At 40.6% G+C, this 22,038-nt stretch overlaps 1 protein-coding gene across 4 annotated transcripts in view; it reads right to left on the bottom strand.

Annotated features, from left to right (window-relative positions):
* Positions 1–22,038, bottom strand: part of SYT7 (synaptotagmin 7) — a 372,492-nt gene that overhangs the window by 72,602 nt on the left and 277,852 nt on the right. For 3 of the 4 annotated variants that reach the window (XM_018567213.1, XM_018567214.1, XM_018567215.1), the window contains one exon: positions 11,999–12,121. The exons of the other annotated variant lie outside the window; for it this stretch is intronic. In XM_018567213.1, coding sequence (XP_018422715.1) covers positions 11,999–12,121 — 123 coding nt within the window. The remainder of the gene's footprint in view (positions 1–11,998; positions 12,122–22,038) is intronic. 4 annotated transcript variants of the gene reach the window in all.

Raw genomic sequence — 22,038 nt, 5'->3', positions numbered from 1 at the left:
CTGTTGGGACCTACAAAGCCCTGGTGAGACCCTATAGAGCTCTGGTTTAACCAGGGCTCTGTGGGGTCTCACCAGGGCCCTGGGGGGTCTAACCAGGCTGGTGAGACCACACATAGCCATGGTGAAACCCCACAGAGCCCTGGTGAGACCCTGCAGAGACCTGATGCTGGTGAACCCCAATCTCATCCTAGTGAGACCAGACAGAGCCCTGGTTTAACCAGGGCACTGTGGAGTCTCACCAGGGCTCTGAGGGGGTCTAACCAGGGTGTTAAGACCCCACATAGCCCAGGTGAGACCCTACAAAGCCCAGACGAGACCCTACAAAGTCCAGACGAGACCCTACAGAGCCCAGGCGAGACCCTACAGAGCCTAGGGGAGACCCTACAGAGCCCAGGCGAGACACTACAGAGCCCAGGCGAGACACTACAGAGCTCAGGCGAGACCCTACAGGTTTAACCGGGGCTCTGTGGGGTCTCCCCGGTGCTCTGTGGGTCTAACAAGGCTGGTTAGACCCCACAGAGCCTTGGTTAGGCTCCACAGAGCCCTGGTGAGACCCCAGAGAGCTTTACAGAGCCCTGGTGCTGGTGAGACCCTACAGAGCCCTGGTGAGATCCTGCGGAGCCCTGGTTTTACCAGTGTTTCTTGAGCTCTCACTAGGGCTCTTTGGGGTCTCACCATGGCTCCGCGGGGTCTAACCAGGTTGGTGAGACCCCACATAGCCCTTGTGAGACCCTAAAGACCCCTGGTGCTGGTGAGACCATGCGGAGCCCTGGTTTAACCAGGCCTCTGTGGTGTCTAACCAGGGCTATGTGGTGTCCCACCAGCCCTGGTTAAACCCCACCGAGCCCTGTTGGGACCCTACAAAGCCCTGGTGAGACCCTATAGAGCCCTGGTTTAACCAGGACTCTTTGGGATTTCACCAGGGCTATTTGGGATCTCTGTGGGGTCTAACCAAGCTGGTTAGACCCTACAGAGCCCTGGTGAGACTCTACAGAGCGTTGGTGAGACCCTACAGTGCCCTGGTTTAGCCAGGGCTCTATGAGGTCTCACCAGGGCTTTGTGGGGTCTCACCAGGACTCTTTGGGGGTCCCACCAGGGCTCTGTGGGGTCTCACCAGCCTAGTTAAACCCCACAGAGCCCAGCAGCAGGTAAGATGAGCTGGGACGGAGGTACAGGGAAAGGGACCCTGACCAGCCCACCTGAGACCCTGCAGAGACCACCATAGGGAGTCTCAGATGGGCTGTGCAGGATCTATGGTCACTCTCAGGTGGACTGTGCAGCATCTCAGGTATGTGTGGGGTCTCAGATGAGCCCAGTGCGTACCTAAGTCTAGAGTCCAGTCCTTCCCAAGTCCAGAGGCCAGTGCGTTCTTCCTTAGGTCCGCCACTGTTTTTGCTGTTGGTAATAAGTGCAGTACAGCACTTAGTAGATTCCCGGCCCATCTTCCCCATAACTTGGTACCTTCCTGTGCATGCAGGAAGGGGAATTTTCAGGAGGCGGAGCTTGGTCTGTTGCTGCCTTTACCAAAGAGCGATCAGGGAGTGGAGCAGAGTCGTTTGAGTGGTAAGGCAATTGTTTTATCAGCCTGATGATGGGGGCCCCGCACACAGCCTGCATAAAGCCTGCAGCCCCGCTATGACTGTTGTATCCTTTGTGCCCCCCCTATATATTGTTCCTAGAGTCGCCACTGTGGGAATCATACTATCAGTACTAGAAAAAGGCAGTGGAATATATCACTAAAAAGATATTGTATGTCATATTTCAAGGTCAATTTTATCTCAGAAGGGCAAATACAACCCATCCTCCTTCCATTATTCCCCAGGCACGCTACAATTTCAAGGCTCTTTATTTTACCTCGTCAATCTCTGTGTCAACATCCAGTTACTTATACATTATGGGTCTGCATATGTTTATAGATTTTACGATACAGCTGGATTAAACACTGCAACAAATAAACAGTTTCAGGCCATAAACATTAGCCTAGGTTCACTTCACGATTATAGCAGTTCAAAAGAAAAATAAACACACTTATATGTTACTGATGTTAAGCCCTCTAAATCTTACTGTTATAGTATTTAATTTGCACAGCATTACATAAAAGACATTGGAAAGGCTCAATGTCACACAGAAATAAAACATGAAAGCAGATTTTGGAAGCTACACCTTCAAGCTCTCCATTTAGGTATCTCCTGGAGTAAGTGCCCTAGCCGGCCATAAATTTGGGGTCTCTGTTGTACAAATTCAGTATAGAATTGTAAGCTATGGTCTGCTTCCTCCTTCTCCTATGACTTGCTGTTGGACTGCTTCAAAGAACAACAGTAAGCCATGGGAGGGACTGGGCCTGCAGAATTGCCTTTACAAACTGAAATCACCATTGTCATAAAAAAGCTCTTAGGGTGGTCCGAGAGACGTGCAAAACTTAAAATAGCCTGCTTTCTAAGCCTGCTATCGCCATACTTCGTGGCTTCAAAAGGAGACCTACAGGTCTCTTACACAGCAGCCACACTGTCCGCCTCTGCTTGTCCATTTACAAAATGCTTTGTATTTTGTGAATGGGGTAAGCATCGCTACAGATGAAAAGACTTGACTTTACCTCTACTTTAAGAGGTTTGGTAACAAGCGAGGCTCACCTTCAGATATATCTATGGACTACCATGTCACAGCTGACATTTTTGAAGAGTAATTATGAACAGTAACTGTATAATGCACTTTAGCCTCTACACAGCATTAAAGATATATGTATACCCATAAAATATGCTCTCTGTTCATAACACATTACTTGGCTTTTCCTCATTTATTTTCTATGTACTGGAAATTAGCAGATCCCCTTCTCCAGGACCCAAGAGGTTAACTACATTCCAATTATCAGCAACCCAGAGTAATGGGTAGTCAGCGAGTAGATCAGATCACCTCTTGACAATGCTGTTAAGACATAGGCAGAATGTCTTACTCTCAGGGCTATCTCAGGTGGGAGTTTTCTGTGCAGAGTCTTATTTTACTTGGGGAAGGATTTCCACTATATCAATTATTGCTGCATTTGCTACAATGTAATCTGCTGACATGCTGTCAGATAAGTGTGCAGGTGGAATACACTTAAAACAAACAGAAAAAAAAAATGTCTGTCTTTGCATTGTGAGAAGTGCAATGCTTATACATTTTAATGGTAAGTTTTATAGTCCTGCCATAAAATCGCTTTTCAGTTGTATATAGAAGGACCATGGAGCTTACAACCACAAAGCTCCGATGAAATGTTCAAATGGTATTTTGCATGGTCATCAAAGGCAGCACTGAAAGGCCAGAAGAAAATGACAATTCATAAGTGGCCTGTCAGTGGTGAATAACTCTTAGGTTAGCCATGGACATGAGTTGCAAAGTGGACGATCCACACTATCGCTCTGTGTAAAGAACAATGGTGGCATAACCAAGCAGGATCATCTCAGCCAAGCATACATTTGTGTGCACCGAGAAGAAACCCCTAGGGTCAATCATACCATAGAAGACCAGAGTGGTTTATTTGGTAAATTAGCGTCAGGTGATCAAACTTTCCAGATTGGACAACCAAGCGGTGTTGTGTTGCACCGACAGACATATGTTTCTTCCCAGATTAGGAAACAATCATTTTACGTCTTAGCTTTATCATTATTTATTTTTAAACATATTTTGCTAGTTTAATAGGATGCAGAATCCGCACATTAGGAAACGCTTGTTTAAAAAGGCAGTTCAGAAAGCAATAATGGTGTGCAGAATCTGGTAACCAAGCAACCAATCACTTTTCACCTTTTATCAGTGGACGGCAAAGCCTGAAATGTCAGAACTCCTATCATGCATGCTCATTGCGGGGAAGTGACTTATCAGGTAGTGATTCTAAAATGAGGATGACAGCCTTGGAGCTTGCAACACACAAAAACAAAGCATTGGTAGCCCATGTTTTTAATCTCACAGGTTACCCTTAGGAACTGACCTCCATTACTGAGATGATTGCCAACAAGAGTTAAATCACTGTGCACTATGAAAGTGAAATCATCTGTGTAGTTGAGCCCTTCGGGCAATGTAAGATGGGCACTTTCGTTGCCATGAGTGAATTAATTAGAAGTCACAAAACAAGCCCAGAGCATAAATGTAAAAAATTGCTCTAGTCCATAGGGGTTATACAGGTGTGAGAGCTGAAGTAGATAAAATCACAATACCATTTCGTGTGTAACAAGTATTTATTTCCCCTAATAATAAAAAACACATGTGACCTTTAGACTAGGCATCCTAGATCGCATGGTCTCTGGCTAAATGTTTTAAATTTGGGTAAATTAATTTAGAATTGAAGCACCAAATTGTGATATTCAAATACATACAAATGTACTCAAATGGTAGATTGTTTGAAAAGCCAATGCATTGTGGGGGGCTGTAGCTCCAACCCAAGCTGTCAGCACCAGCTACCGATGGATGCTGTGCTATTTCCCAATGCTCCAAAAACATCCCACTATGTACTGATTACTGAGTCCACATTCACTGTATCTTTGTTTCAGTTTTCTTTGCCCTGATGAAGGAGGTGTAGCTGCAGCCCCGCAATGTGTTGGTTTTGCAAAAAATCAATCACTAGAATAAATTTGTATTTAGACTTGAATATCACAGTATGATGCTTCAATTTCAAATTCAATGATCTCCACCACAACCCAAGGTAACCATGAAAGCCCTTTGGTGTACAGAAGCTGCCAGCACAATATTTAGTTTTTTTTATATTTACACCATGCTATTGGATGGAAACAATACAATAAAGCAAACATATAAAAACACCAGAGGACTCCAACACCTCTTATCCACTTTTTCCAAACTTACACCTGGGTAGGCAACCTAGGAGAGGTGGAGATCTACCTGAACAGCATGGAAGAAATCAAAGATCACCAGGTAACTTTTATATAGTAGTATAAGTAGATAACCTAGCAAAGCTCAGTTATAAAGTAAGGCAGCTTTAAGCAGTTTATGGGTCAGTCAAAATTATTGCAGAGTTCAGAGGTCAGTAGTAAGTAATGCAGAGTTCAGTAGTATGTAATGAAGAGTTTAGAGGTCAGGAGTAAGTAAGGCAGAGTTCAGAGGTCAGGAGTAAGCAACTCAGATATTAGAGATCAGGAGTAAGTAATGTAGAGTTCATAGGTCAGTAGTAATTAATGCATAGTGCAAGGGTCACGGGGAAGTGGTGCAGAGTGCAGTAGTTTGTAATGCAGAGTTTAGAGGTCAGTAGTATGTAACGCAGAGTGCGGGGATCAGTATTATGTAATGCATAATGCAATGGTCATTACTACATAACACACAGTGCAGAGGTCAGACGTAACTTGCAGCCTCTACAAGCAAAAATACCACATTCTAGTACAAACATCTCCTGTCTATGCTAAAATATCCGCCAGCACAAATTCTCCGCACCCTTCTTTCTTGAAATGTACTCCCAGACCCCAGATGCAGTGGTGCCCTACAGAGCGAGGGAAGTCCTCCCAGGTCAGAGCCAAGGAGGAGCCTAGGGCTTCCCTCAGCTCTGTTGCTGCTCTGGTCTGTAGTCTGAAAAGCACTGAAGAGGGTCAGAAGCTAGTGGCATGACAGGGTTGTATTCTACCCCCTCAAATGGCAGCCATTGACAGGTAAATTGCAAATGACGTGTTGCTGACCCCCAGTTTACATCATTAGAGACTGCAGAGAATCTACTCTTGCATTCTAACAGATTCAGTGTTCTAATTTTGCAATAAGATAAGAGGATTCATAAGGCAGAATTTTTTTTTATATATTAACACACTGATAAGATGACTTACATTAAGCTGACTTCATATACATGTATAAACATTATAAAGGACTTATTTCCACTTAGGTTCTATGTAATGCTTATCTTCAATATATTGTGCCTAAGGTATTAAAACCTCTAAAGTCAGTGTGGTTTATCCTTACTGGAAAATCAGTGGGGAAAATTAATGACCTGTAGGCTTCAGGGAAGGCACTGGCCTTATAGCGAGATATTTTTGAGACTAACATCTACCGATAATAAAAAGGTAAAACATTTAAAAAATGATGAGAGCACAAGAACAATGCATATTTGATCAGTGTATCTGCAACTAGCAATGGAATCTTATCTAACAGAAATACATTTCATATGTTACAGTTCTCCCATAGCCATAGAGCTGACAGAATCACACTCCATCTACCTCAGTTGGTCTGTACTGCTTTGTGACATAACTAAACCAGAAGCTTTAACCCTATGCACTCTGCAGGTCAGATGTCAGCAGGAGCTCAGTAAAGGTAATTTAAAAAAAAAGGCTACAGGATCATACACTTATTCTATGATCTCATGCATCAAATTTCTCAATCAGGCAAGGGATTGGAGTAAAGGGGTTACAGCTTCAGCATAATCCTTTGACACTTCATGCAGAAAATCTCCAAGGATTACAAGCAGGTTTGGTCAACCATGCACATTAATAAGCAATTAGCAGCGAAGCTGCAAATGGAATTTAACTCTAGATATGAGCTAAAATTCTGAGGCTGCAAGAAAATACAATAACACTTGTTGGATGAGCCGCAATTGAAAGAATATGGGCATTTTTTAGTAAGAGTAATCTAGGCCAGCTGCCAATGAATCTCCTAACTTTACAGAATATGAATAGCCAACAGAGATCAAAGGAGATGCTCGTTGATATTTTCATCTATAAAATGACATGATTTGTTAAGTGGAAGCAGTATTACTAGCAGCCAAATCAGAATACCATGAGGATTACACCTCCTACAATAGGATGTTTATATTAAAAGCAGAATACCAGGGCAATTTCCACAACGTATGGCAATAAATTCCAGTAGCTACTGAAACGGTTTGTAAAAAAATTTATGAAATTGGATATACGGAAGCGTGAAGGCAGAAAAAGACCAAGTGGTCCAGTGAATATGTCTTTTTTTTCTACATTTAAGTTATTTTTGTGGGGTTTTCTTTTTATTTCTAACCATTTTATTTAAGTATACGCCTATGTTTGTCCCAAACATGTTTAAATAACCTTATTGCACCTTTGCTAGAAATGTCTCTTCCAAGCATCCACTAATCCTGCTATAAAATAATACTTTCTAAGATTAGTTTTGAACTTTCCTCCTGCTAGTTTGATCCATATCCATTCTGTAACCGGTAGGTAACACTGTGTAAATTAACAATTGGTGACAACATCTCATTGATGATTACAGGTTAAAGGAATTTTTACTTTTTTATAACTTTACAATCAATGTGCCTTTAATTGTCTCAACATAGCCACAGTCAGCAAAAAGTTCAACAATTTGAATTTATGTGCATGTTCAGTCAAATATTTATTTTTAGTTTTGGTTAGCGTGTGGAAGGATCAGAATTCTGTCAGGATTTGCTATCTTTGTTAGATAGATTTTCCCTCACTTGAGTTGGCCACCCACTGTTGGAATTTCAGCTGATCCGAGCTGTGGGTGGCCACCGCCCGATTTAACAACAGTCTATTTTTCAATTGAATTTTGTTGCAGGAGCCAGGTGGAAAATTATTGGCCGAACAGTGCCTACATCGAATCAGATTTCTCCCGCAGCTGCTAAGTACAATGGCTGGCAACATGGATTCACCCATCCACACTGTTTAGCATGTACTGGGGAATCTAATGATTTACCTTGTTCAGTCCGTGGTGTGTGTGGCTAGCCTTACTGTCCCAATGGTAATGGTTAAACCAGATAGCAAATGAGAGAAAAGTTCCAATAGTAACACAGGCAGAAACAAAAATGCAATTGTTTAGTAGAATAGGTAAATTATATAACCCCTGTCAGCTTTAATGCTGTCTGTGTGCTTGTTGAAGATTTTCCCTCACTTATTCTCTGAAACCATAATCACCGAGACGGCATGTAAGGAGAAATCTCTCTAACACAGCCCCTGATAGCAGTAAAACCCAACGGGGTTCTAATCTTTCCACCTTCTATCTAAAACTAAAATTGTTTTGGTTTGGCTTACAATTTAAAAGAACAAGATTATATAACCTATAATCAATAGTGTATACAGGGTGATAGAGGTTTCAGCTGTGATCAGCAGGCCCTAAGGATGGATCCTAAGGGACCTGAACGGCAACCAATACAACCTATATTGAAGGAAGTTCTCTTAAGGTCAGGAGCCTCCGTACATTACCTCTTTTTATGTAATACAAAACTGCTGCTTTCAATACATTTATGCTAAAACCTCCATTTGTCAGTAGTGATGATTCTCCACAAGTGCCTGCAGGATAATGACATTGTGGTGGAATTGCAGATGCTCATTCAGTGTGATGATGTCAAGGCATATGTGGGGCACTTAGCATTTCTTATAATGAAGCAAAATACATTTTACAGTATATACACGGTAGGAGAAACAACAGGCATAGCCACAACCAAGCTGAATTGGTATGCATGAGGCCCACAGTAAGGAATCAGGGCCATTCATGTGTTATTTGTGTAAATGCTGACACTTTCAGAGATACCAGCTATGGGTAGCGGTCATTATCAGCCTCAGATATATAAGAAGTATGGAAATTTGGGAAAATGGGAACCAAGGATATTGCAGGAATCTGCACGATGATGATGTTAGGTCAGAAAGTCTTCAGAGCACAATCAACTCCATGTATGCTCTTGCAACAGCAGATAATCCTTAGAACTCTTGTGAGCCTCATTTGTTGCTACTCAATATACAATATACTTTCGAGAAAAATCTTTTTTATCTGACTAGTGACTGTTCAGAATAAAAGTTTATATTTGAGAAGCAGATCATAATACACCAGCGTTTCTGTTGGCCACAACCTTTTTTGATCACTTTGGGTATTTCACACTATGCAAGTGTAGGCAATATATTATTAGTAGGGTAAAAATTCCATATGTTATTCTAAATATAACAAGGTGTCTGAATCCTCATTAATGGAGATGTCATAACATCATCAGCAGGTATTGAAACGCTGAGAAGAATTAACACCCACATTTTCTTAGGGAATCGAGACTGAAGTACGTCATCTATTTCCCCCTTTCCGGCACCAGATTGAGAATCTTTTTTTTTCTGTTTTAATTTTGGACGATATGTGTGACAGACTGCAGCTCAATGACAGCATAAATGTGTTAATATATGTACTGAGGTATAGGAAGAATAAAAATAACCTCAGAGTGAAAATTGGACCACTTAATTAACACGGTGCTCTGAGAAGCATTTTCAGCCACATGTCTGCTTTTCTTTTCACACCTCTCAGCTAAATAGAATTTAACCAGAACGCTCCCACTGACTGGGTCTTGGTGTCTGCAATGTTATTTTTCAGGGCAGGGGCAGGTCTGTCTTCTGACCCCTGAATGGCAATTACTGACACTTGGTGAGGTGTGCAAAAGCTAAGAATGCCTTTCAATTCACAAGCATATTTGTAGTAAACCTATTGACTATATAACAGTTGCAGTAGGGTGCCTCAGTGGTTAGAAATGTTTTCTTGCCATGCTGAGGTCTTGGATGTAATCACAGCCTGGTTTCTACCTGCACAAAGGTTGCAGGATCTTCTTCTGCTCTACTTTCCTTACACAACCCCTCCAATAAAGATCACTTTTTAAATCTGTTTTTTATCCAGGATACATCAATGACAATTGTGACATGTCAGGAATTTAATTATGTAGATCTGTAAAGTTACTGATAGGTCTGCTCTAAATAAGAAGATTTCCGAAATCAGGTATAGTCAGAAAGGAAGGTACTAGAATAATACATTTTGTGGCCAGACAACTGAGATTTAGCATCATCACTGCTTTAGGCTAAGCCACTTTGGCATTTTTCAGTCAAACTAGAATGTTGTTTTGTATGTGGCTGGCCTATGTAAAACAATTAAACAAAATGGGGTTAATTTCAAGGAAGATCAAGTTGCATAATTGTAAAAAGCCTTGATTGTGCATAGATCACCAGGGTTCCCAGGTATCAACAGTTTACTCATTATGTTTAACTGTTATATATAGAGCAACAGGTGCAACTGGTGCACAGTTCCCTAACTGATCAGGCATTCAGTTTTCAGTTGTACTGTCGCAAAGTCAAATACCATTTTCCTCACAAAGAAGAGCAGCAGTCTAAAGGCAGTTGAGGTTGCACTCATATCTTTTACATCTAGCAAACTCAGGGTAGTACAGTATGTGCCATATCAGGCCCACAGCTCATTTCACCTGAAAGCATCTTTAATATGACTTAGTCTCTGATGCTATTTATAAAAATAAAAAAAGTAACAAGAGGCCCAGCCTACAAAGAAATACATACTCATCCCATTACCCGCTCCGGAGAACTCTGTCATTAAGTGATACATTTGCTAAAGAATCGTCCATCATACTCTGGGTGTGTCAGATGCCTGGTCCCCCGCTGTGCTCTGACGTTCCCTCCAGTAGCCCTGAGGTCACTACTATGACCAGTCTTGATGTAGCGGCTGGTGGATCAATCCTCAAAGCTCATCGAGAAGCAGGCATCCAACACTCTTGCAGTGGACCTATGCAAAAGGCTTTTCAACAAGTTTCTCTGAAGACAGTGGAATTCAGTCAATGAGATCAGTAAATGTTAATTATTTTCTTAGCTTCCTGGGCTTTATTTCATTATTATTTATTTTCTGTTGCTGTAGTAGAACAATGGGAGAAGTAATTGCTGACATTTTTAAATGAGCAGGCTTTGACTTTACATCTTAGTGAGTAAGCAAGTATGCAGATCGAGAGATGTGACTTCCTGCTTCAGTTCAATGCCTCACCAAAGAGGGAGGCGAGGGTAAAGATAATAGTCCAAAAACTTAGTAGCAAGTCAGCAGTGGCAGCTCCCAATTTATTTACTGGCATGTTCTCTTTAAAGACCCCAGACATACAGAATGATTGTACAAGGTGTATGGTGCTCCACAGCAGTAAACCTCGGCTTACTGCACAAGATGTCAACTATGTGTACTATCTCTTCCTTGGACTGGAAGCCTTCCTTCATTATGATCTGTTCTAATAAATTAATAAATATACATTTTTCTTTTGCATACATCATTTAGTAATTTACTTTACTGGTCCTTTAATGAATGCAAACATCATTAACTTATCTTGCTGTATCAGTTACATAAAAGCATGAACCCATGCATAAATGACATGCATCACACAGACTGAAGTCAGTAGGACATCTTAAGGGACTGACCTACACAATAAGATGTCTGCAGTACCTGTCACTTCTCCTCTAATTATGTGTGTCTGTTATATTGACTTGCAAGTTATTTGACTAATTAACATTCATTTATGAGGCTCCAGTAATGGTGATTGGGGTGAGAGGATACAGAAGCTAATTATTCAGTATCGGTAATTGGTATAGGACTTTGTTATAACCTAGCTGTGATATATAAGGTATATTAAGAATATCAATAATGCACTCAGACACACAAACAGACTCACTCAAGCCTCTGCCCTTATCTAACTGTGATAGGATGGGTTTCATAGAAACTATAAACAAGGCGGGCATCTGTTTGGGCACATAAGGCTAGCCATAGAAAAGCAGTCTTTAGAGAAGATTAGATGAAAATTCAAAAATGATTTCATGTACACGTATGGCATTGCAGCATTGTTAATACAAAAAAACGTTACTGATGGCAGATAGAATGGGGGATATTGCTTTAAATTTTTTTCCAAGTTGTTGGAAAGTTGTTACAAATGAGCAATTTTGGGAAATGTTATCAGTACAGCACAGAGCTATCACCGTCTAAAAGGTATCTGCTGCTGTACAAACAAGTAAATTAAATGACAGAATACCATAAAATTGCACCAATTGCATTAAACAATTGTGAAATATGTTTATATTGTTCTCCTACTTACAAATATTTTGATGAAGATTTTGGCTGAATTTTTTATGCATTTTCAATGAATATCTGTGAGATGTTTGTCAAATCTTCATAAGAATTAGCCTGTCCATGGCACGCCTAATACCATTTATATCCACAGTTAACATACAACCTCCAACCTCATATAAGGAGGGCACATTCGTGCTCCCCCTACCTCTTTTCACCCTGAGTATTCTGGTTCTGTTGAGACCCATTGGTTTGCAGATCAGGAATATTGGCAAAGTCGTCCTGCTCGGAGAGACCCAGCACCAAAGACAGCACCACCATGCGGCCTTCCCTGCCCATAGTCCAGGGGGTGAAAGAAAAGAAGAGGAAAGAAAGAAGACAAAAGAATCAGAGAAAAGAGAGTAATTATCAAGCAATAAGTAATCAAGGAAAGCAGATAATGTTCTTTTATCAATACAAGAAGCATAAGATACAAACAAACAATCATGCAGGTAAGGAATATGGTGGCATGCAAAGGAAATAACATCAGATTAGGATTGCCAATACATAATTTATACTTGTACTGTCATCATGTATGTGGGAAAAAAACAGTTTCTAAACAGATAGCTCGGAAGCTTGGACATTTGTTATGGAAGTCACTTGTCCATCCTATCCCCTTGGAGCTGTTGCAGCATTGTTCAGCTAAGATGGGGTCCGAAGGCTAACTGAACACATCTACCGTCTAAACTGGGTAAATGATAGAATTCAGCTGAAATTACCTGAGTTTGGAACTAGGTACAGGGAAGCTGGAATATTTAGACTGCCATGCCATGGTCTCCACTTTGGACAGCAGATGGAGATGAGATCATTATTTCAGTGCAATCATATTTCTTTCCATATAGTTCTAACATCGTTTCTTTATCAAGAAGAAATGCTTCTTTGCTTGACTACATATATCATGTAACCCTTTTCTATTGTCCTTCAGTTTGGTCACCTTTTTATCACCCGTTTAATTTCCATTTCTTCTCATTCTCATGTGTATTCTTTTCCATTTTTCCTGTTTTGATTCCTCTTGCCTAAATGAACATCACGTGGTGACTGAAAGTTCGAAAATAATCCAATCACAGAATGATGTCCTGGCTGCCCGACATTAACAAAGACATTCAAACATTTTTCACATAAGTATACCTTACATTCTGTTCAACTGACAGCCCTAATTTCAACCTTTTTGTGTGGAAACAATAGCTATAGGTTAAAAGTGATCATTGCCTGGCAGAGACAACATTGTTTTGAATGGACAGCAATTTCAGTACTCTGTGCTTTCCTTTCCCTACTTCTCAAATGTTTTCCTTCTGCTCATACAGCTTCTTCCTCCTGCTCTTTTTCTTATCACATGTAATATATGAATCTGCACTCCTCCATAATTTATGCTATTGCCATAACACTCTTCTTTCCTTCTAGACCTTTTATTATGCCTTCCCAGTATATCCATTCATCCATACAACTTTTCCCTTGTCCATCACATCCACTCATGTATACATCCTTTCAATCCTCCATCCAGCCATCCATTGTTGTCTCTATCCAACATTGTAGAAGAATATAGGTCACCAGCACTCAAAAATAATTCAAGATGAATAAGTCCTTTTTATTGGACAATTGTGTCACGACAATCAAGGAGCCGACGTTTCGGGGCCACGCAGGGTCCCTTTTTCAAGGCAAAAGATGTGACCATCATGCCTTGAAAAAGGGACCCTGCGTGGCCCTGAAACGTCGGCTCCTTGATTGTCGTGACACAATTGTCCAATAAAAAGGACTTATTCATCTTGAATTATTTTTGAGTGCTGGTGACCTATATTCTTCTACTTTGTGTTTTGCACGGTGCCATCCGTGTTAGTTACTGCGAGCACCACCTTTGTTAATTGGCCGGGACTGCTGAAAGGTGTGTGGAGAGCACCCCCACCAACTGCAACTCTATCCAACATTGGACTCAATCTTATTACCTTTATGTGTACTGTCCCTCCCATGTATGTCCTTGTCTCTTGGTATAGAACTATAATCTTAGCTCGGTGCCATTGTGATTCCATCACATATTTTACAGAATACATATAGTCTTTCTCCCAGCCTTCCACATAAACATTAAGTTGACCATTAATTATTTCTGGGCCATAAATGAAATACCTTCTGACTACATAGAATATGACATTCACATTTCACTGCAGGGATTTGCAGTAACATGAAAATGGTAATGCACAGGGTGAAGGTTTGACCTAGTTTTGCCTTGACTTTAACACTGTGTATTTTAACTGGCAAGTATGTTACAACTGTGCCCAAAATCCAGTGATGGTTTAGCCATTGTTTCTTTGATATTCAAGGCAATATCTAAACAGGAGACCTAGAAACCTCTGGAAATGTAGCACAGAAAATACTTAAACGAAAACTGAGAAATGTGATGATAGATGAGCATGAATTTGTGGGAACCATATAAGCTACAGCAACACCAAGCTGACCTTCCAGTTGACCACTCCATCTTGTGAAACTATTACTGGCCCTTATGATAGCTGATTAAAGACCAAATAACCACATGTTTGTTTCTGACATTAGTTTGCAGAGTAGTATTCAATGATTAGACATAGTAGACATAAAACTACTATATGATGGAGGTATCAAAACCATACCAAGACATTTAGCACTACTTTGGACCAAAAGCTGCAGTGGACATTTTCAGTCATCATCCATCTTCTCAAACCAGTTAATTGGAGTTAGGTAATTGTTCCCATGTCCCCCAAACATATCTTCCATCATATATTATTCTATCAAGTCCAGCTGACAACTGGAAGTAAAGAGCAGCCAAACAACAGGATAAGACATGTTCCCATCCTGGTACATGCTGACCGTATAAATGGATTGTGACGGTCACAGGGCATGGGTTTATGTTCCGTCCTTCCTACCGACAATGTTCGAGGCGCTGTTTTTTTAATCTACTACAAGAAAGGATTAATTAACCTCATGATCAAACTGTGCAGAGCTTGAAATATGATTCCTCCGATTAGTCAGACATGAGGCTGCAGCGCACTTGCAGTAGAGCCTGCGAGACGTGTTGGAGCCACTCCTGAATTAACCCCTTTTTGCATTTTGATGATGAGATAGGAGATGAGACAGTTCATGGGTGTAAGAAAAAAGCATGCCATGTTTTTTGTTCTCCTGCCAGATGGATCAGCAATAGTCAGCAGACTCTGAAAGGAAGTACCTATATACTGACTTTTCTGTAGCTATTTTAAAACAGTCATATGAAATCGTTTTTATTTTTAGCTCCTTGAAGCCTCAGAAAAAACAATGAAAAAGGAACAATGCACTGCAAAGTGTCAGGCTTCTAAATCTGGAGGGAAAAACACATTCACAAGATCATTAATTCACACATTCCACCGTGCTTCTCAAGACTGTGGACTCAAAAGATAGAAGGTTTAAAAAAACCTTGAATTAATAGTTTAGCTTATATATATATATATATATATATATATATATAATGAATGTAAACAATATTAAAATCTTTTATTTGTAAAAGAGTTCTAGAGCATAAAATGGAAGTTTGAAAAGTGAAACATTAACAATTTTCACTCACATCTGTCCCCCAACCTTCCCCCCACACACACTTTATTAATCAGGCAGTATAAAGTTTTAGACCAATTCAATTCTGGGAGCAAATGGTCTGAGTCTTATTTGTATGTCAAACACATAGAAATGTAGGTGATGTTTCCAACAACCATCCAAAGAAAGCTTAGATGTGCATTTAACATATTTTATGCATGTTATGTACTTGTAAAAGCCTCCCATGTGTACACATCTAAAAGCCCTAAGTCTTCTTCTGGGTGCCGCTATCTTGTATGTGATGTCAGCAGCCCCCAGCAGAGTTAGAACCATCACTCAAGTTACACTTGTAAAATGTCCCTTTACTAAAAGCTTATGTAGGGAGGTGAGGCGAGAGGCAGTGATGTTGGGTCAGCACAGAGTAATTAGACACTTCCAGAACAGAAGAGGGCTATGATGTGCAAGAAGGTAGAGCATTGTGCTAGAGAACTGACTTTCCTAGAGTCATTTCTGTGACATTTGACATTTCTGTGCTTCCTAGAGTCATTTCTGTGACACATACTTGACATTTCTGTGCTTTTAACTGCAATTTTTGAAGTTGGTGACAGGGTCTCTAAGCTGTCTCTAATTAGTGATGAAGGAGGTAAATCAGTTGCCCTTTCAATAACAGGTTGCCTTGGAGTTCCATAAACAGTATGTTAGGGCACGAAAGAAAAAATAGGAAAGTGTCCCCATGGGACAGAGGGCTTTGGTGACTGTTCCTTTCTGATCTCCAATTTTGCTATCTGAATATCCATAACAGTGGCTCCACCATGGGGGGTGCTTGGATGTGCTAAAGCACCCCCAAAAATTCACCTAGCACCCCCCAATCACCGCCAACATAGTCTGTGCCTGCATTAAACTTTTACTACAATACAAGTAGAAAAGCAATAGCAGCATTGGCAGAGGGGAGTTGGACTTTACTGTGATGTGCTGAATAATCCCATGGCTTCCTGTGGCTTCCAATGCTTAGTCTATATTTCTGGCACCTCAGGACCGTCCATCTCAGGCGGAGTGATATACCATCAGTCTGTCTTAATAGTAGTTGTTCCTTGAGTCTGACACAGAGGGGAAGCAGAAGCGGCTTGGGGCGAAATGTCTTCTGGCTGGTGTGCACTGGTCAAGTTTTATGCTGTTTGGCCAGCTCACTGCTGATTGGCTGGGAAGCCGCCTCCATGTTCCCTCGTAGCACTGCCCATCAGAGGAAATCTCCCTGTGACTGGAAGTTTCAGTATCAGGGGTAAGTATTGAAGCATTTGAGCGAGTACCATTACTCACCCAAATACTTGGTATCAGCACCGATACTAATACTATTATCGTATCGGTGCATCCCTAGATACTAGTGTGGTGCCAGACCAGAATACCACGGGAGATACGTCAGCCACAAATGTGTATGTCAAATGGGCTGTGGACATGTAACATTATGAATAGTTTTAGAAGAAAAAGAGCAGTGTGCCTAACATATACACCTTTCCCCCAAATGTGCAGTGATTTGAATCATAGCTTCTATGTGGGACCACATTGAATGTTATGTCTAAATAGAACTGTACTATTACTGTTGTACATTTTGAAGAAATGGGCATTTGTCAGGGACATTACAAGTTTTTACACTTCTGAAGCTGGCCACACACTTCTATTTTTTTTTTCCTTCAACCCACGAAACAAAATAGAACAGATTCCTTCATCAACCCTACGAGTACATTGAGGAATCCCGCTGTTTCTCTTGTATTCTGACAGTGGCCGCCACCAGCCGGCTCTTTTGATAAGCTGATCAAGGGATGCCAACTGAAAGGGTGCTGACAGCCGCACCAACTGCGCAAATTCTGACCAGTTCCTGAAGAACCGTCCGAAATTTTAATAATGTATGGCCGGCTTAAAAATATTCATATTGAGTTGTGTTATATGTCCACGGTATATACCCATTACTACTCCACACTGACACCAATGATTGTTATTATGGGGTTTATTATTGTGCTGGGGGTTTGTTACTATGCTGGGAGTTTATTATTGTACTGAGGGATATTATTGTGTTGGAAGTTTATTATCGTGCTGGGGTTTGTTACTGTGCTGGGAGTTTATTATTGTGTTGGGGGATTTTATTGTGCTAGGGGATATTATTGTGCTACAAGATTTTATTGTGTTTTGTGATATTATTGTGTTGGAGGTTTATTATTGTGCTGGGGGATATTACTGTACTGGGAGTTTATTATTTTGTTGGGGGATATTACTGTGTTGGGGGATATTATTGTGCTGTAAGATTTTATTGTGTTTTGGGATATTATTGTGTTGGGGGTTTATTATTGTGCTGGGGATATTACTATGCTGGGAGTTTATTATTGTGTTGGGGGATATTACTATGCTCCGGGATATTATTGTACTACAAGATTTTATTGTGCTGGGGGGCTAATATTGTGCTGAGGGCATTTTTCTGCTAAATCCTTTAAGGTGGGCATCAGGGGGCCTACGTAGTGCTACACATTTATCTTCTTACTCCCTTCAAGGTGTCACTCCTAATTTTTGGCAACTATGATTTATTTATATGTTTTTTTTATATCAATTATACATTGTTTTATAATTCTGACAACTCCACTCTGTATGCTTCAATGTGATTAAAAGGGGCTACAGTCTGAGCAAACTGCTGTAAGCTTGAGTTGCTATCCCATTAACAAAAGCAGACAAACTGATTAATTAACAGTGTTGAGGCAGAGACATATAAGTAGAAGGTTAAAGAGGAACTGTATCCATATCTTTAAAATAACAACAGAGACACCTTTAGAAAGGTTTAGTATGACAATCTACAGACACATACTTCTAGATAATTGCAGGCTTTGTATTCTATGCTATCTTATTTCTCTTTTCTTCCCCAGTCTTCTGACAGTGGCCTTTTCTGCTAAGGGCAGATTCATGTATTTCCCTTTACTTCCTGGAACTCAGGCACATGTGACTAGGACATGTGACCATGCACATCATCTCAGAGGAGGAACATGCCTTTCTCAGAGATCTTAGAGATCTCATGAGATTACAAATGAGATTTCCCAGCAATGCTCTGCTGAGGTAACCTTCCCAGGATGCAATGTTTGGCACATCATTTGTGCCAGAAATGGACCAGAAAGTAGATGAACTCTATTTGTAAGTAAATGAAAAATATGTTTGTTTAACTAATGAATGTAATATTATTTTAAATCAGCATGCAGAGCGGCATGCTGATGTGATTTTTAGTGAAAGGGGGTAAAGGTCCACTTTAAGTCAGATAGGTGATAGACAATCTTATCGTAGGCAAAAAGGTGAGATAGACAGCAGGCAGTTAAATAGTAGGTACCAAAGAACAACCCAGAGTAGGAGACAGTTTGTAAAGCAGCATACTGTAGCATTAATAGGGCCAAGGCCAAAGCAGAATTTGCATTATCTGTCAGATGCTATGAAAGCCATGGTGAAGAGCCCCTATCTGCTGTTCTTTATTTTATACAGCAGATGGCACAGGCCCATGCTTTGCAAGAGTGTTCACTAATTTCATGAGAAAGATGCCAGCTTGCAAGCTTGCATCAGAACTGAGGGCTCTTAAAAGGAGTAATTAGACAGGGTGCTGTAATGTGATCAGGAAGCTCTGTACATGACCCCGCCAGTCCTTCCCACCAGCCACAATCTGCCTTCATTGCATAGAGAACCACTAATCCCCAGTGAAGATCTCACTGTGTCTAAAATAGGGTATGTAATAAAAACTGAATGGTTTTATTTACAGATGTCATTAGTATGTTGATGAGGATAGGGAAATATAAGCAGATTAAACTTCAGATTTAGGTATTTAGTAGGGTTGCCACCTGTCCAGGATTCACCTGGACAGTTCGGGTTTTGAGTTCTGTGTCCAGGTTTCATGGCAGAAGAAACCCGGACACAAGATGTTAGGCAGACAGGGGTAACCAAAATGAAGATAGAGGCTACTGACCCCCCACTGAAAATAGTCACAACTGTGATATTTATATATGAATGGGCGGAGCTATTTACATATGAATAAGCTACGACTTATTCTCCCAAAAAATGTCAGCGCGACGCTAGTGTGTTCGGGTTTTGCTTGAAGAAAAGGTGGCAACCCTTTCAGTCCCTATGGCAACCTATTAGCCTTTACGTTCACTGTAGACATACAGACATTCCTAGAGGAAATCTCAAAGAAAATCAGATTTATATAATTTGCCTAATGTCAATGAAAGACTACTTACTATTTGGACTTCACTCCAATAGAAACCGAGGATGTTGGTCAGTATGCTATGCATGTGTTCCTGGCATTGTCTCTATACAGATTACAGGTAACCAATACCTCATCAGGTAAACTCTACAGCAATATAACCAGTAGAAGTGACTGCCACATTGAAGCACAAAATCACAACTGAGCACAAGCCCGAGCTCAGTTTATCTAACATTCTTTGGTTTGGTGGGACTTACAATGGCTGCCAAAAAGTTTAAATGATTTCTATGTCTATGTACATAGCCAACATAGTCTGTAAAACAAAGTTCCAGGGATGCAGTGGTGTTAATTCACTAAAGGCAAATTGGCTGTTCACTTTGCAAGGTAATTTTCCCATTAGCTTAGTGAATGAGTAAATCTCTGCTGACTGCCATCATCCAATCATGCAAAAATACAGGTTTGTTTTTTATTTTCTCTGCACGTGATTGGGTATTCTTTGCAAAGGGTATTTTCACCACATTAACTAAGCTAAAGGAAAAATGCCATTGCAAAGTGAACAGCCTTGATATGGCACAGTTATAAACTTAAAATATATTCCTATATGCCTTTCTTAGCATTTTAGAAATTGCTCTTCAATAATTATTCATGTATGTCCAGATACCCTTTATAAACGATAAAGGATAATAATTTAAATATTAAATTTCACATGCAGATAAGAAGTACTTTTATTGTGCAGATGGTCAATAAAGCAAATTGGGAACTTTTTCAGGGAGTAAAAGATCCATGGAAAAATACTCAAAATAAACACGGTCACTGGTCTCAGGTACAGTGGATGACCATGCCAGCTACCAGATGCTGAAGTGTTAATTAGTGCCTTACCAATGGTTTTACAGCCCTTTCATTATTGAATTTGTCCATGTGAAACAAATCTTTAAATGTGTGTGATTTTCCAAACAAGAGAAAATGTTTGCGTACAGAACGACTTTAATGAATAAACCAGACTGGTGCTTAAAATTGATTGAGTTCACAGGCCACAAGCAACAAGCTCACAGCACGTTTGGATTTACATTATTCTGAAAATGTCTGCAGTCATTCAATCAACTGATTAGAAAATAAAGATTGTTAACTCTGTAGTGCCGATTGAGAAATAGAAAACGGTAGGGCTCAATCAGTGATACACAGGAAAGGCCGTCCTTTTTATGTAGTGCAGATCCATACAGAATAAGTGCAAACCTGACATATGCTTCTGAGGAATAGTCAGCTTCATCAGAGTACTTGTTTTGTATGGATCCAGAATACATATACAGGTTACTTTTGTATCACAGCTTAAACCTCACTGATCTCTTCTTCGGTCTGTATGAGCGACTGTAGGACCAGCCTGCACTATCTCCTGGTTCTCTGCTGGATACTACTTTAAAAGTAAACTAAGGCCAAACCTTTTTTGTAGAGCCGTACTGCAGCAATATTGTCAGGATCCACCTGGCTGCCTGATTGACAGCTCACTCTGCCTCTCTAGAGCCAGAGCCAGCTGTGCCCATCCCCTCCCCTCGGTCCCACCAATGAGCACTTGAGGAACAGAGAGTGGAGGGGCGAATTCCTTCAGGGATCAGTGACTGAGTGTTATTGCTCTCTGCAGGTAAAAGATAGTGAGCTAAGCACTCAGTGGTTTGTGATCACTCAGCTCTGAATCTATAGAGCTGGCATGTGACACCTGCAGTGTCACACGCTGGCTCTAAGTATTGGGAAGTGTACATTTTACACTGCTAATACTTCTCCTTTAAATACAGAAGATTTGCTTTCTTGGGCTGAATGTTTCAATATGCTACATTTTGGGTGAAGTATTATGGATTAATGTGCCAGTGAAGGCCTTTACTTGGGATTTCAGCAAAGCAGAGGCAATGTGATGTCAGCTCAAACAGGACGTTAAGGCACTCTGAATTTCTGGCAGATCAATTAGTATTTTTCAGAAGTTGCAGTATTTTTAAAGGGATGACACATGGGGAAATGTGAATGCACTGTAGAGATGTACTGAATTTTTATGTTTTTATTGGCCAGACATACATGTTAAAAGAGAAATAAAGCCAAATAGATAGAGGGGAGGGGGAATCCCTGCGGGGAAATGATGACTGACAATCACCACTCTCTGCATGGAGAAGACTATGAGTTCAGCGATCAGCAGCTTGTATAGTTCTATAGAACCAACATGTGACACCTGCAGTGCCATGCTGACTCACATTATTAGGAAGAGTACAATTTGATCTCTCAATACTTCTCCCTTAATTTTAATAATGATATAAAAGTCACAAAATTGATGAGGCTACACACCACCATATCAGCGTCCAATGAATTGTCTTGTTCAAGACAACAAGTGCAACCTGCCAAGCCTCCCTCCTCTGATTCATTTTACCATATTAAAGTGTTCATCCTATGAACATTACACATATGAACATTAAACAGCCATATAA

Source organism: Nanorana parkeri, unplaced genomic scaffold (genome assembly GCF_000935625.1).
Source record: "Nanorana parkeri isolate BGI_ZX_2015 unplaced genomic scaffold, ASM93562v1 scaffold1021, whole genome shotgun sequence".
NCBI classification, from domain to species: Eukaryota; Metazoa; Chordata; class Amphibia; order Anura; family Dicroglossidae; genus Nanorana; species Nanorana parkeri.
The sequence above is the reverse complement of the archived record's forward strand: the minus strand, read 5'-3'. Positions and strand labels throughout refer to the sequence as shown.